Raw genomic sequence first — 17,251 nt, 5'->3', positions numbered from 1 at the left:
TATTGAGTATGTTGGCACCTGTGAATCTGATAAGATTTCACACTCATGATGAGGTTCTATTATATGGTAAAGGTGAATTTATTTAGATATAATTAAGGTCTCTGACTAATTAACTTTGAATGAATCAAAAGGACATTATCCTGAATGGGCCTGACCTAATCAGGTGAGTCCTTTAAAAGATAGTCCACGTCTTGCCAAGAGAGAGATTCAAATGTGGGAAGGCCTTCTCTTGCCAGCCTTGAAGATACAAACAGCCACACTATGGATAGGATCATGTGGTAAGGAAATGCAGGCCGCCTCTGGGAGCAGAACACCTCAGTCACACAACATTGGAAGGTGACCCCCTAGCCCCAGATGAGATGCTGGCTCTTGGATGACACCTTGCTTGAGACCCTAGCTGAGCATCCAGGTAAACCATGGAAACTGAGATGATAAATGAGTGCTGTTTTAAGTTACTAAGTTTGTTATGTAGTGAGAAGGAGAAAACAAGTACAAAATCTGTTATATATCAGTTACCAGGGCTGCAGAAATGAATAAACACCATCCCTCTCCCAGAGGAACTCAACAGTCCAATGGAGGAGACAGAAATCTTAAAAGATAAATTTAAAGTGAAAGAGTTATCATAGAAATAGGAGAGGAGTGCAAGTGAGTATAGCTCTGTTCTTTCCTTGGGGCTCATTGGCTGGGTGCCATCAACCTGGGATTTTCTGTGTCTGTGCATTCCTCCTCCACCTACTACATGGAGAAAGCCTGTTGGCAGTTAAGAGAAAACAAGGTCAACAAACAGAAGTAGAGTTGAGAAGACAAAATCCAGAAGATGTTTGATAGCCAGGTCCACCTGAGCCTGAAGCTAGCTTGATTCTCATCCCTCCCAGTTAAAGGAACCAATAAACCTTGGGGAGATTTTGTTACCTCCAACCCAAGTGTCCTGACTAATTAATACAGATATATGTGTGTGCTTAGTTGCTCAGTTATGTCTGACTTTTTGTGACCCCAAGGACTGTAGCCCACCAGGCTCCTTTGTCTATGGGATTTTTCGGGCAAGAATACTGGAGAGGGTTGCCATTTCCTCCTCCAGGGGATCTTGCCGGACCCAGGGATCAAACCTGTGTCTCCTTGTCTCCAGCATTGCAGGCCAATTCTTTACCCACTGAGCCATGGGGGAAGCCCTAATACAGATACATAGTTGGGTAAACAGTATGGTACATTCTTCAGTTCAGTTCAGTTCAGTCGCTCAGTCATGTCCGACTCTTTGCGACCCCATGGACTGCAGCACGCCAGGCCTCCCTGTCCATCACCAACTCCCACAGTTGACTCAAACTCATGTCCATTGAGTCAGTGATGCCATCCAACCATCTCATCCTCTGTCGTCCCCTTCTCCTCCCGCCTTCAATCTTTCCCAGCATCAGGGTCTTTTCAAATGAGTCAGCTCTTCACATCAGGTGGCCAAAGTATTAGAGTTTCAGCCTCAACATCTAAAATTCTTAATAAATTTTACTCTGGTCACTATCAAACTGATTATTAATATGAAGTAATTAAGCACTGTGAAATCTTTAAGGGCAGCCAACTCATTTTGGGAACTGAGTTATGTGTGCTGCAAGAGAACATTATAACACAAACAGGTCACTCCTAGGATTCAGGACAAGAGTAGGCATGTCAGGTGAGGGTTTTGCAATTAGACGAGCTGCCTGGCTTGCTTATGATTTGGAGTCACACTGAATGGGTCTCTGGGCCACAACCAGCAGATGACGTGTCTGGATATGCCCCACTGATCACATCCACTGGGTGTGTTTGTCTGTCTTCCCAGAAGGGGAGGGACCGTGCATTGTCAACCACACCACATTCCACCAGTAGGAGTGATTTCTAGGAACAGGATGCCAAAAGAAAGCCCTAGACGTTTGAACAAATCAGGTCATTCAGACCTGCAGTCAACTCCTGCCTCGATATGGCCTTCCTTCGGCCAAACTGGCCCGCAGACCTCGGGAACTTGGGCTGGCTGTGGGTGGCCTGGAAGTACTGGTTGGTGCCACTGTTCTTCTGGTCCCTGCTGGATGCTGCTGACATGAAGTCAGATTCTGTGACAGATGGCTCAAACTTGGCCTTAACCCTGGGCTTCAGAGGGTGCTGGGGGTATTGGAAATTCTGGGAGCGTGCTTTTTTGTGCATGTACATAGGCCTGTCAAGTTGACCCCCAAAGCCATCATTCCAAGATGTGTAATGTGTTGGTCTCTGGAGCTCAGGAGTCAGGGCCTGACTTTCTGAACTTTCGCCAACATAAAAATGATGCACCCCATGGAGGTCAGTCAAGGAGCATGGGTGGAAGGCCCGTCTGCTCACCTGTCTCCTTGGAACCTCCTCCTCTTCTTCACTGAGCTGTGGAGAGGCCAGGGGTGCACACGGTCTCATGTTCCTGGGGTACATATCCGCAGTGTCCCCGGAGGTGTCTACCTTGAAATGTCTTTCTGGCCAGAAAGTTGAATGTTTCTTTTGCTGAGAGTCACGTTCATTAATGAGATAGTATCTGGGGGCATGGGACCGAGGACTATGTGGCACCAAAGCTGAGACCCCTGACCCATGGTTGATTGGCTGAAGATCTTTTCGGAAAAGAGGTTCTGAGTGAACATCTTCAATGTGCTTTGTAAACATCCCAGGTGTGCAGGATCTGCTCCTGTGAAGGTCACTTGTGCTCATACGTGGGCCACATGGATACCTGAAAGACAGAGGCAGTTAGACACCTGTGGCTTTGGTGTTCTCAGAGCCCCAAGCCATCCAAGCATTGCAGGACAGGTGACGGCTGCCTCTACATTTTCACCAAAACCTGCTCTGAAGTATCAGTGAGTGTCCAGTGGGGACCTCCCTGGTGGTCCAGTGGTTAAGACTCCACGTTTCCACTGCAGGGGGTGCAGGTTCCATCACTGGTTGAAGAGCGAAGATCCCACATGCCATGAGGCCAAAACACCAAAGGTAAAACAGAAGCAATATTGTAACAAATCAAACCTGACACATCAGGGCCCCCCCCTCCCCCATAGGGGAGAGGAGGAGAGCGCCCAACTCCTGCAAGACATTCAGGAAACTCATCTGCACAGGAAGCTGACCACACCACACACGGGCTGGTTCAGGGGACTTACTATCCTATCCTCAACTTCCCAGTCGTAACCTCAAGGATAGCATTTGGAAATCGCAGTGTCTTTGTCCTCCAATATGAAGGTAAATCAGGGTCAGGTCCCTTTGAATGCAGCAGCTCAGTAACAGAAGCTACAAGATAGACTGATGTGAGGCAATAGCAATAAGAGCAGGCTTCAAGAAAAGGAACCAAGGACCACTATTAACGGGTACACAAAAGTCTTAGAACCCCTACTCCAAATGCCACCGTGAATAACATTATAATAAAAAAAACATCTAGGAAAAATGTGTAAGAACTGTGTAGGACCCTGTATTAGTAATAGCCTGTGTAGTGTTAGTCATTCAGCAGTGTCTGACTCTTGCGATCCCATGGGCTGTGCTCCACTGTCCACAGGATTCTCCAGGCAAGAATACTGGAGCTGGTTGAAATGCCCTCTGCCAAGGGATCTTACCAACCCAGGGATCGAACCTGTGTCTCTTGCGTCTCTTATGTCTCCTGCATTGGCAGGCAGGTCTTTATCAATTTTGCCACCTGGGGATCCCCAATAGTCTGCAGGGCACGATAAAAGAAAAGCACACACTGGATGCCTTAAACAGCAGAAATTTATTTTTTCACAGCTCTAGCGGCTAGAAGTCCAAAATCAAGGTGTTCTTAGGGTTAGTTTTGGTCAGACTTCTTTTACTGGCTTGTTGACAGTCCTCTTCTAACATTGTAGTTCTTGTTTAGTTGCTAAGTCGTATCCTACTCTTTTGCAACCCCATGGACCGGACTGAGCCTGCCAGGCTCCTCTGTCTCCATCCTCACAGAAGGAGAGAGAGTTCTGGGTGTCTCTTCCACTTCTTATAAGGATGATTCCTATTGGATTAAGCCACCCCTCCCCCCCACCCCCGGTTTGGCCCCATTTAACCTCTAACCTCCTTATAGACCCTGTCTCCAAATACAGGTGGTTAGAGCTTCAGTATATAAATTTTGAGGGGATACAGTTTTGTCCATAACATTCTGGCTTTTGGCCCCCCAAATTCATGTCCTTCTCATGTGAAGAATACATTCACCCCATTCAACATCTCCAGAATTCTTTAGGCCTAGGGGCTTCCCCAGTGACTCGGAGGTAAAGAATTCACCTGCAATGCAGGAGACACACGAGATGCAGGTTGGATCCTTGGGTTGGGAAGCTTCCCTGGAGGAGGAAATGGAAACCCACTAGAGTTTTCCTGCCTGGGAAATCCCAGGGACAGAGGAGCCTGGTGCACTACAGTCCATGGGATCACAAAGAGTCAGACATGACTGAGTGACTAAACCACGACTAAACCAGTGTGTCTAGGAATTGTGGAGTGCGTTCTGTGAACATTGCCCCTGATCATCTCTGCCATGTAGCTGTCCAGATTCTTGGACAGTTCCTCCCCATAATGTATGGACAAAGATTGTCACCTTCAGTTACGCTACCACAAGTCAAGGAACTACCAGAAGCCAGGACAGGCTTGGAACAGATCCTTCTCTAGAGCCTTCAGTGGGAACAGGGCCCTGCAAACAACTTAGGCTCAGACTTCCAGTCTACATAACCAAGATAAAATACATTTCTGTTACACTAAAAAAAAAAAAGAATGTCACCTGCCATTTCTTTAAACCAAAAATGTAAAGCCATCAGGCACAGCAGCTACCCAAAACAGTGCAGCCTGAGGGAATTTCAGAATGGAGAAAAACAAGATACTGGCCCTAGCTCCTGAGATTCAAATCAAATGAATGATTTCAATGAGCCCAGACTCTTGCATCTTTCCATAGAAGAATAGGGAGCTCAGCTCGGTGCTCTGTGATGACCTAGAAAAGTGGGATGAGGGTATGGAGGGAGGCTCAAGAGGGAGGGGATATATGAGTACATATGGCTGACTCATGTTGTGCAGCAGAAATAAACACAATATTGAAAAGCAATTATACTCCAATAAAATTTTTTTTAAAGCACTAAAATCATTAAGTTGAGTTGTCTGTATTTTGCTACTAGCAGTTATCCTTTGATGTTCCACTGCATGGTTGCTGCTGCTGCTGCTGCTAAGTCGCTTCAGTCGTGTCCGACTCTGTGCGACCCCATAGACGGCAGCCCACCAGGCTTCCCTGTCCCTGGAATTCTCCAGGCAAGAATACTGGAGTGGGCCACTGCATGGTTATTTTCCAGCAAAACTTCCTATGTATTCTGACTTTTCCCTTACCTCTTTGGAACAGTCCCTCAGAACTATCTGAGATGCCATGTCCTAGGCCATAGTCCTCACTGTGTGTGTGTGTGTGTGACTCAGTCATGTCTGACTCTGAGACCCCATGGACTGTAGCCCGCCAGGCTCCTCTGCCCATGGGATTCTCCAGGCAAGAATACTGGAGTGGGTTGCCATTCCCTTTTCCAGGGGATTTTCCTGACCCAGGGATTGAGCCTGGGCCTCCTGCATTGCAAGTGGATTCTTTACCATCTGAGCTACCAGGGAAGCCCAGTCCTCAGTAAGTCTGCTGAATAAAACATAATTCTCAAACTTTAGGTTGTGCGTTTTGTTTTTTTTTTTCTTCAACTGACACCTCTCGAGGACTATTGGAATCCCTCCTCCTTGCCAGAACCCAATATATACACAAAGACAATTCCTGTTAACTTACTGTCTTTAAAACAAGACAATCTGCCCTGCCAAATAACCCTCCTATATTTTATCTATGTTGTTTTCACTGTGTTACATTCTGATCAAATATAATTCTCCATATAAGTTATGGCCAGTGCGTCCTTTTCGATATCCAGTCTCCATGAAAAGACTGCAGGGTTCTGCTTTCTTATGTGTAGGTACAATTGAAATAATTGACCCACATAATGCAGAAATGGTCTTGCCAATAACTTAGCCAGCCTAGAACTAAAATATAAAAGATCTTGCCCATAATATAGTCAGTCTGGAGTGAAAACAAACAAAAAAAGATAAAAAATTTAAACAACAAAGACCTACTGTATAGTACAGGGAACAATAGTCAGTATCTTGTAATGACCTATCATGAAAAAGAATCTGCAAAAGAATGAAGTGAAAAGAAAGTGAAAGTCACTTGTCTGACTCTTTGTGACCCCACGGACTGTAGCTCACCAGACTCCTCTGTCCATGGGATTTTCTAGGCAAGAATACTGGACTGGTTAACCATTCTCTTCTCCAGGGGATCTTCCTGACCCAAGTATTGAACCCGAGTCTCCCAAATTGCAGGCAGATTCTCTACCCTCAGAGTCACCAGGGAAGTTATATGTATATATCTATGTTTATATAACTAATCACTTACTAATGTGACTTTGTAAATCAACTATACTTATTATAATAATAATAAAGAGACAATGTTCTAATTCCAAAGAGACTCAAAGGCCTTAGTGGTTCAGCATCGCACTTCTTTCCAGCCTCATCTCCTGCCTCCCTCCCAGGCTCTCTGCGTGTTTGTGTTCAGTTGCTTAATCGTGTCTGACTCTTTGTGACCCCATAGACTCCTCTCTCAGGTGCACTCTGTCCATGGGATTCTCCAGGCAAGAATACTGGAGTGGGTTGCCATTTCTGTCTCCAGGGGATCTTCCCCACCCAGGGATCAAACCCACGTCTTCTGCATCGCTGGTGGATTCTTTACTCCTGAGCCACCAGGGAAGCCCTTCCAGGCTCCCTTTTCTATGGTCATTTTCCAAAGATGCTTCACTTCCTTATAACATCATACCTTTGTTCATGTTTATTCTCTGCTATGGTACATTTTTTAATTTTTTTGTTTTTTATTTTTAATTTTTTTGTTTTTTCTTTATAACATTCTCTCTATATCCCCAAACCAAAAATATAATAAATGGAGATGGGTTAAATAAATCATAGTGTGTCTGTATAGTGGAATAGTAATGGACCTTTTCAATTACTAGTATAGTAATATATACCTCATCTTTATTGAGGTATAATTGACATATAAAAATTATATATGCTTCAAGTACACAACTTGATTTAATATATGTATATATTGTGAAATAATTACCACACTCAAGCTAATGAACACATTCATCACCTCACACAGTAACCACTTTTTTTACGCAAATACCATTGTCTTCTTTTTTTTTTAAGCTACTGCAGTGTCTCCTTTTTTTTTTTTACCTTTAGCTCTTACATATACATGTATCCATTCTTCCCCAAACTCCTGTCTCATCCAGGTTGCCATATAACTGAGCAGATTTCCCTGTGCTCTACAGTAGTAGGTCCTTGTTGGTTATCCATTTTAAATATAGCAGTGTGTACATGTCCATCCCAAAGTTCCTAACTATCCCTTGCCCTCATTCTTTCCCCTCAACCCCCTGGCAACCATAAGTTTGTTCTCTAAGTCTATGAGTTTCTTTCTGGTTTGTAAGTCCATTTGTATCATTTCTTTTTAGATTCCACATATAGAGTATGTCATACAGTATTTCTCCCTCTAACTTACTTCGCTCAGTATGTCAATCTCTTGGTCCATCCACGTTGCTGGAAATAGCATTATTTCATTCTTTTCAATACCACTGTCTCCTTTTAATGGAGGGATTTAATTGACTAAGAACTGCAAACTTTTTTTTTTTAAACTGGTATAGGTCTTAGGCAATACTGTCTATAACCAAGAATGCTCAGGAACATAGTTTGTTTCTTAATAAATAAAAAGAATTGTACTTTGTCACCAGGTGCGGTTTATCCCAGAAATACAAGAATTGTTCTTTTTAAGTCAATTTAAGAAGTGGCTTTTCCTCAATACTAGTTTATGGGATTTTCCTTGTGTTCCAGTGGTTAAGACTCTGGTTCCCGATGCAGGGTGCATGGGTTTGATCCATGTTCAGGGAAATAGATCCCACATGCTGCAACTAAGACCTGGTGCACCCAAATAAATAAATAAAAGTTTAAAAAACACACACAGTTTATTACTCAATACTATGGTACATTCTTGGCTTTTCTCCATTAGTGAGCTCTTACTTAGTCTTTAAGGCCAAAGTCCGTTTCTATTAAATATTTATGCATTCTCCATGTAGACTTACCCCGTCCTCTGAAAGTATATGTTTATCACAGACGTATAGCATTTATCACATTATATAAAATTTACCTGTATCACTCTCCCACTATACTGTCAACTCCTTGAGGCAGAGACTGTGTCTGATTATCTCTGCAGCTACAGTAACCACAGAGACTAGAGTTGATTCTCAATAAAAGCTTGTTGAATTAGACACTAGAGAATTCTTTACAATAAATTTGTTTTGGGAATTCATGAGTTAGAGTGTTGCTGCCATTGATAAGCAAACAATTGACACACTAATTAAAAATTAATCCCTCTGGGATTTCCCCGGTGGTCCAGTGGTTAAAATTTCACCTCTCAATGCAGGGGGTACAGGTTCAATCCCTGGTTGGGGAACTAAGATCCCACATACCTCCTGGCCAAAGAACCAAAACATGAAACAGAAGCAATATGGTAACAAATTCAATAAAAGACTTTAAATATGGTTCATATTTTTAAAAGTCTTAGAAAAATATTGATTTAAAGGATAAAATAAAATTAATCCCGGTCTTCATTAAAGTCCCCAATGGAAAAAAAAAATTTTTAAGGCATTTTCTTTTCATAGGCTATAGAAATAAATACCCTAGGCTGGCAGGAAGGTTTGCTTATAGGTTACATGGCAGAAGGCTGAGAAGGAAGAATTCATCCTGCTTGATAAACTTTGTCCTCTCATTTCTTCTCAATAGCAGCTGTCACAGGAAGAAGTGGCCTTGTGACATGCAGCAGAAATGGAATGTAATGGCTCTCACTTCCTTGGAAACTGTTAGGGCCTTTGAAGCGTTAATGGCTTTTTATGCTGCTTTTTATGGCCCTGGGCCATCACTGGAGGGTATCACCAAGGAGGCAGATTCTCTGCCGAGTTGCAGATGACTTACCTGGTAGAATAGTGCCTAGACCTGGAGAAGCCAGGAAGAGGGGAGCTGGGGCTGCCGGGCCCTGGCTGGGGGCTCGGGGTCGTGGGCTGGGCAACGGTCTCCACCCTACTACTCCTGCTGCTTGATGAGTCAAAATTGACCACAGTGCCGTTGTTCTGGGGTGTCACCGAGTAAGCCGAGGACAACTGGCTGCCGAGATCACTGTCCTTGGGAAACCTCTTGGTGGTTTCGTCCTGGGTTTGGATGCGGGCTGCAGGAAGAGGGAGGGCAAGGGGAAGACACACTCAGGTTGGTGTCACTGCCAGTATCCTGACTTCCTGCAGGTGGATCTAGAGTTGTGTGCACTTGCAGATACTCCTAGCCAGATGAGTGACACTTTATCATTCAAATCATTTCTTCACTGAGAGATGGAGTTGGAAGGAAGTGTTGTTATTTAGTTGCTCAGTCATGTCTGACTCTTTGCGACCCCGTGGACTGTAGCCTGCCAGGCTCCTCTGTTCATGGGATTTCCCAGGCAAGAATACAGGAGTGTGTTGCCATTTCCTCCTCCGGGGGATCTTCCCGACCCAAAGACTGAACCATGTCTCCTGCATTGGCAGGCGGATTCTTTACCACTGAGCCACCTAGGAAGCCAGAAAGGAGTGTAGAAGGAATCAAACGAACTCCAAGCCTTTTTAGCTGCACCATCTAATGGCCCCATTAGCTCTGGGGCTCTGGTTGTTTATCTATGTAATGGATATAGTGGAGCTTGGATGATAATTACGATGTTTTAGAAACAATTCAGAGAACATTGTGAAAAACAAATGTGGTCTTGGGCTGGAAAATGAACATTAGAGGATGATATTGCTATCCCGAGAAAATTTATAGAAATCCTAATTTTTGAAGGCAACTGGAGCTAAGCTGAATTATGCTCCATTGGCAAATAATACTTGACAATGACAGTGGAATTTGGCCACCTGATGCTAAGAGCCAACTCATTAGAAAAGATCTTGATGTTGGGAAAGATTGAGGGCAAGAGGAGAAGGAGGTGGCAGAGGATTAGATGGTTACATAGCATCACCGACTCAATGGATATGAATCTAAGCAAGCTCCAGACAATAGTCAAGAACAGGGGAGCCTGGTGGGCTGCAGTCCAGGGGGTTGCAGAGTGGAACACGTCTTAGTGACTGAACAACAATGAAACAGTGGAATTTTGTAACATAAGCTACAGTCTTTTCCCACAGCAGTTTTTATGTGTAGGCTTGCTCTCTGAGAAAGTGGTTGGAGCAAACACAACCCTGAGGCCTCAAGGCTCTTAGGCATTTTCCTGGAAGGAAACACATCCCTCCCAATTAGTTCTGGATTAAAGCAGATGAAACGGGACTTCCCTGGTGGTCCAGTGGCTAAGACTCTGAGTTCTCAGTGCAGGGGGCCCAGGTTCCATCCCTGTTCAGGGAACTAAGAGATTGCATCCCACAACTAAAAATCCCATGTGCCAGAACTAAGACCTGGGGCAGCCAAATAAAGAAACAAATAAATATCAAAGAATCATAGAGTTTAAAAAAAAAAAAAAAAGGAAAAGCAGACATAAGAACCAGCCAACAGAGCCTTTGGGGTCATTTTCTCATTCATTTTCTGCTGGAGAACATGAGCCACGCAATTTTGCCATTGTCTGGTGATCCTTCTGGCTCATACCATGACTTGTCAGTGGCTCCAAGTGGCAGATGTGTTTCCTTTGAGTTGTACCTGTCCACTTTCCCCTCCCTTCAGCCCACGATCCTCCTTATATTTTCATTCTTTCTACAGGGATGTTCTTTCCTTCTCCCTGGAAAAGCCTAGATGGGAGCAAGTGTGTCCAAGAACTGCTGGGCAAGACAGGAAGAGGTGAGCCCATTGGGCTTGGATTCCTTACTGGGAAATCTGTTTTCATGGCTGGACCTGCCCACCTGATGTTGTTCTGCAGGTGGAAGACACAGAGGCCCCCACAGGGTCATGGGGGAAATGACCCAAGGGGCAGAGACAGGGGAGGGCATCTTGCAAGGAAGAAATGAGCCACTGAGAGGAAGTACACAGATGTGAACAAGGCCAAGACATTCTTATGGGCTTCCTCCAGAATTTTGTGCTGCTTTTTCTTGCCTATTTCAATATTTCCTTCTGATTTCAGACACGTTTTGGGATTATTCACAGGCCTAGGTCTGATGTAAAAATTATAGATACAGACCAACATTTATATCCTAAGATTATTTTTTAAAGAAGGCTTTAGGTTATAGTTTTTGTTTCATTTTTATTTTATTTATTTTTGATCACACCTTGAGGTATGTGGGATTAGTTCCCCAACCAGGGATCGAACCTACACTGCCTGCATTGGGAGCACAGAATCTTAACCACCGGACCACCAGGTATTTGCCTATCCCTAGATTTTTATTGGGTCTAATTAATTGTGAAAACTGAACTAGAGTAGGAAGTTTTGTTGTTGTTATTGTTGTTGTTAGTGTTGAACCTTAAACTGCTGTTTTTTTTAAAATGCCCACCAACTGAGACATCAGGAACTCTTGTTTGTACTTACCTTCTACCATTTGGGCAACTTTTTTCCTATCTTCAGATCTTGCCTAAAATATAAATGATAATCATACATTTGTTCTGGATTTAGCAGGAAGGAGTAACAAATACTATTCTTATGGGGACTGGGGGAGGTGCTTGTAGTTGGGCCATCATTGCTCATAGTTGGGCCATGGTCAAGCTACTGCCATCACCTGAGGACAGCATCTGCTGGCCCTAAGCCCGTGACTTGAATGAATACATGCTGACACCTGAAAGCTGAACTTCAATCCCTGGCAAGTTTCATTTTTAGGGGCAGCTGTTTGATAGATTTTGTTGAGATTCTGCTAAGAATGGTTTGCCTGAGACACAAAAGAGAAATACGCATCCACCACATGGGAGATGTGTTTTCATAAAAATGTACTTTGCAACTCTGGCTGCATCTCTCTCTCTCCCTCTTCCCTTTCTTTCTTTCTCTCTCTTTCTTTTTTTTTTTTAAGTGGCCAAGCCATGCCGCCTGTAGGATCTTAGTTCCCACATCAGGGATTGAACCCGTACCCCCTGCAATGGAAACCCAGTCTTAACCACGTGACTGCCAAACGAGTTAGTGTTTCTTCCCATTAATTGATATTTATGAGAGTTTAAAAAAAAGAAAGGTGGGAGTTTTCAACATGGGGTTCTGGGGCTGGGGTGAAGCAAGTGAGATCTCCAGGGGCCAAATTTAAGGAGGAGCTCACACTTGGGGCTGGGAGAGCACAGGGTCGATGTGACCCTCTGAGTCTGTGCCTCTAAATTGGGCACTCTGGTGCCTCGCTTGTCTCCTCCTAGTCCCAGGCCTAGGGGAACACCTGGGATGCGTGCAGAGGAGGAGAAATTGTGGAAAGATTGGTGAGTATTGGTCATTCTCTGACTGTTCTGAGATCTATGGTTTGAGCCCCAGACAGGAGAGAAGGTACAGTAAGTCCCCTCCACACAAAACTTCAAGTTACATATTTTCAAAGATGTGAACATGCATCCCATCAACATCTGGCCTGAGTGACACCTCAGCTCACCCTCCATCTCCTATTGTTGATGACCCTTCAGCTCCACCATCTCCCACCTCCACTCCCTCCTCCAGTCAATAACTCTTCTTGCCTGTTCACTCAATGAGAGCCCCTGTGTGCCAGCTATTGTACTGTGCTACTGTACTTTTCAGGGTACTGTACTGTAGGATTAGAAATGTTTTATTTATTTTGTATGTCTGTTTGTTATGTACTTTTTATGTGAAAAGCATGATAAACCTATGACAGAACAGTGCTGCTGCTGCTGCTGCTAAGTTGCTTCAGTCGTGTCCGACTCTGTGCGACCCCATAGACAGCAGCCCACCAGGCTCCACCATCCCTAGGATTCGATTCTCCAGGCAAGAACACTGGAGTGGGTTGCCATTTCCTTCTCCAATGCAGGAAAGTGAAAAGTGAAAGGGAAGTCTCTTAGTCGTGTCTGACTCTTCGCGACCCCACCCCATGGACTGCAGCCCACCAGGCTCCTCCGTCCATGGCATTTTCCAGGCAAGAGTGCTGGAGTGGGGTGCCATTGCCTTCTCCGATGACAGAACAGTGATATATAGCCAATTATGCTAGCTGGGTACCTATGCTAACTTTTTTGGACTTACAAACAAATTGGACTTACAAATACACTCTCTGAACAGAACTTGTTCGTTATGTAGGGGACTTACTGTAATGACCACCAGAAATTAAAAGATAGGGAAAAGGTAGGTCTTTGAGTCTAAACAGTGTCTTTGGATTCAGATTCCAACTTGACATGGGACTGGGGAGGAATCCTTTCTCCCCTCCCAGTCAGCAGAGCCAGGAGAAGAGCCTAGTCCATTGTAAGCTCCGTGTGGCCACAGGAGAGGATGCTGATGCTCAGCCCCTTTGCTGAGGGCTTCAGCAAAGCCTCTGGGACAGGAGGCTCATTCTGACAACAGAGGGCCTGGGTATTCTGGTAACGATATAGCCCTGGGAGGTCCTGACCAGGGGAGGGAGGGCCAAGAGTCCAAGCATGACCTCATTTGTATTTCCTGGCCAGGGACATCAGTCAGATGGCTGACACACATTCAGAACAGCAAAGGTTACACAATACTTGCATTTTGGATCTGCATTCTGAGCTGGTGGTTGCTGAGTTTTAAGGATCTTGCAATGCTCTGCAGGTAATAGATGAGCATGCTAGAGTGGAAGAGCACAGGGTGGTGAGTGTACTTCATCTCCTTTCTCAGCTTTTCTGGCCGTGTTCCCCGCCAGATGTGGGCGACCAGCCAACCCCCACTCCCACCCCAGCCCACCCTCTGAGGACAAAAGGTATCAGCGAGTTCTCAGACTGGTGAGCACCAGGAAGGGGCGGCATTCCTTTTCTCTCTCCTGATTTTCAAAGCCGCCTCCGTGGACCTGAAATTCTTCACAGGTGACAACAGTAAGGAAGGAGTGAAGATGGGTGAGGCATTCACAGTGCAGCATGCCAGGAATCTTGGATCCACTATTTGATGTTCTTTTCCCTTTAAGTCAAAACAGACACTACTGAGCTGCACTATAAAATTCCATGTTGAGAGTAAACCTCTGGAAAGTAAAATAATGATAATGACACTAAACCCCATGATAATGGCCACAGCGATGGCCCAAATCCTGGTGATGAATCCATCAGGCTCTGCCTCCCTGGTCCCCATGGGATTCAGTGTTCCAGCTCAGATCATTAGGCTCCATAAGTGACTTTTGAATGAACTCACTGAATTTATACTCTTACTGGGAAGCAGTGATTTTCTTGTTGGCCAAACACATAGAAGTCCCCCCAAAACTGGCAGGAAAGTACTCACAAAAGTAGCAGTACGGCTGGCAGGATGACCACAGGGCTACTGATGTACCCAATCACAGACCTAAACCATGTGGGAAAGTCCTTCTCAATGGTTTCTGACACGATGTCATAAATTTTCTCTTGTCCACTGTGAGAAAGAAAACCATAATTCCAGATTATATTGCTTTTGGCAGAAGGATCCTGTGAGCCATTTAAAAAAAGGAGGCGGGGAAACTAGTTGGCTAGAGTCCAATCCCCAAGTCAGTTTCACAGCTTAAGTAAGTATCTGATGAATGTGGATGATATGTAAGGTTCCTAAGATGATACCATCTGAAGTATTCATTTGATTAACATGTAGACTTGAAGATGAGGTCAATAATTACATGGGGGTATGAATCAAGATTGCCGGGAGAAATATCAATAACCTCAGATATGCAGATGACACCACCCTTATGGCAGAAAGTGAAGAGGAACTCAAAAGCCTCTTGAAGAAAGTGAAAGTGGAGAGTGAAAAAGTTGGCTTAAAGCTCAACATTCAGAAAATGAAGATCATGGCCTCTGGTCCCATCACTTCATGGCAAATAGATGGGGAAACAGTGGAAACAGTATCAGACTTTATCTTTTTGGGCTCCAAAATCACTGCAGATGGTGAGTGCAGCCATGAAATTAAAAGACACTTACTCCTTGGAAGGAAAGTTATGACCAACCTAGACAGCATATTCAAAAGCAGAGACATTACTTTGCCAACAAAGGTCCGTCTAGTCAAGTCTATGGTTTTTCCAGTAGTCATGTATGGATGTGAAAGTTGGACTGTGAAGAAAGCTGAGCGCCTAAGAATTGATGCTTTTGAACTGTGGTGTTGGAGAAGACTGTTGAGAGTCCCTTGGACTGCAAGGACATCCAACCAGTCCATTCTAAAGGAGATCAGTCCTGGGTGTTCCTTGGAAGGAATGATGCTAAAGCTGAAGCTCCAGTACTTTGGCCACCTCATGCCAAGAGTTGACTCATTGGAAAAGACTCTGATGCTGGGAGGGATTGGGGGCAGGAGGAGAAGGGGACGACAGAGGATGAGATGACTGGATGGCATCACCGACTCGATGGACGTGAGTCTGAGTGAACTCCAGGAGATGGTGATGGACAGGAGGCCTGGCGTGCTGCGATTCATGGGGTCGCAAAGAGTCAGACACGACTGAGGGACTGAACTGAACTGAACTGATGTGTGTATAAGGTTTACAAAGACAGACTCTAAATGTTACATAAATGTATCAAAACTGACTTAAATGGGATTTCCTCAGTGGTCCAGTGGTTGACTCCATGTTTCCAATGCAGGGGGCGTGGGTTTGATCCCTGGTAGGGGAACTAAAATCCCATAAGCTGCACAGCCAAAAAATAAAATTAAAAAAAATCAAAAAACCTTAACTGAAAGCAAATCCTAGGTGGAGATTCCTCTGGGGACTTCTGTCTTGATGCAGCTAGATAAGTGTAGAATCAAAAGTGACACTAGGGACTTCCCTGGCCCCCCAGTGGTTAAGACGCCATGCTTCAAATGCAGAGAGTGTGGGTTTGATCCCTGGTCAGGGAGCTAGGATCCCACATGCCTCATGGCCAAAAAACCAAAGCATAAAAAACAGAAGTAATGTTGTAACAAATTCAATAAAGACTTCAAAAATGGTCCACATCAAAAATATCTTTTTTTTTAAAAGTGACATGGACAATCTTTAAGTAAAAGCTTTCTGAGTTCTAGAAGGGTAAGACTGACCAGGTAGAATTTCTCTCCAGCACTGGAGCAATGCCTTTCCCCATTTTGATTTTAAGTGGGCTGTATCTTTTAAAGACGAGCACAAAGATGATCATATTTGAGGGCAGCTGGCTTAGCAAGTGAAGAACACTGGTCATGGATTCAAAAGACATGAATTTGCAGTTTCTCTCTGCTGTTGACCTGCTTTGTGAGCCAGGAGAATTCAGTTCAATACAAGAGTCCTTTCCCTTCTGCTGTCAGTAGCTCCAGGCAGAGCTGAATAAACTAAAATAACTTACTGTGCGTGCATGCTCAGTCATGTCCAACTCTTCTGAGACCCCAGGGACTGTAGCCCTCCAGGCTCCTCTGCCCATGGGATGCTCCTCTATTAATGGCAAGAATACTGTAGTCGGATGCCATTTCCTATGCCAGAGAGTCTTCCCTACCCAGGGATCTGACCCGAGTCTCTTACGTATCCTGCATTGGCAGGCAGGTTCTTTACCACTAGCGCCACCTGGGAAGCCCTGACTTACCTGAATGGTCCACAATTTAAAGATGGTTTGTACCGGACAATAGCAAAAATGGTTGGCAGCATGCATAGGAAGAGCATAAACAGGAGCATTGCCAAGTAGAAATTGTTGGATCTGCAAAGAAAACAAGTGCCAGGTGTTGAGTTCATTCCCTGGCCAGCTGCCACTGATGCGTATGTATCACCCCACCTCTCCTGCCCCCCAAAACATCAACACAGAAACTGTAGCCCTAACTCTCTGGAAACAGAAAAATATCCTCCTCCCATTACTGCTAAGGAAAGGGTCTGTCACAGGGTCACAGGCAATTTAGTAAACTAGAAATGGATACTCCAAGAAAATTAGTAATCACCCAGCCCAACCTGCTCATCTACTAATCACTTGCTGAGCACCTGTCCATCTCAAACCAAGAGAGGGGTGACCCCATGGCCATCACACAGTAAACCTAATTCATGGAAAAAATCTTAGAACCTTTGTCCCACCCACCTGAGTCCTTAAGTAGTGATTTCCTCTCCAGTCCCCAGCCTTGAGCTTGTCCCCTATGTCTGAGGATGGTGTGACTCCTTCATTATGGTTCTTAACTCTCTCACTTGGATGTGTCTCTCAGCCTTTCATC

General features: G+C 44.6%; 1 protein-coding gene across 1 annotated transcript in view; it reads right to left on the bottom strand.

Annotated features, from left to right (window-relative positions):
- Nucleotides 1–1,432: 1,432 nt before the first annotated feature.
- The window catches only part of TMC3 (transmembrane channel like 3), a 54,225-nt gene continuing 38,406 nt past the window's right edge, over nt 1,433–17,251 (bottom strand). The window contains exons 17-22 of the mRNA XM_006075388.4: nt 16,642–16,752; nt 14,393–14,518; nt 13,673–13,751; nt 11,576–11,618; nt 9,031–9,280; nt 1,433–2,710 (exon numbers count right to left, since the gene is read on the bottom strand). Of these exons, the coding sequence (XP_006075450.3) occupies nt 1,891–2,710; nt 9,031–9,280; nt 11,576–11,618; nt 13,673–13,751; nt 14,393–14,518; nt 16,642–16,752 (1,429 nt within the window). The 3' untranslated portion in view covers nt 1,433–1,890. The remainder of the gene's footprint in view (nt 2,711–9,030; nt 9,281–11,575; nt 11,619–13,672; nt 13,752–14,392; nt 14,519–16,641; nt 16,753–17,251) is intronic.

The sequence above is a fragment of the Bubalus bubalis genome, chromosome 20 (genome assembly GCF_019923935.1).
Source record: "Bubalus bubalis isolate 160015118507 breed Murrah chromosome 20, NDDB_SH_1, whole genome shotgun sequence".
Classification (NCBI taxonomy): Eukaryota; Metazoa; Chordata; class Mammalia; order Artiodactyla; family Bovidae; genus Bubalus; species Bubalus bubalis.
The sequence above is the reverse complement of the archived record's forward strand: the minus strand, read 5'-3'. Positions and strand labels throughout refer to the sequence as shown.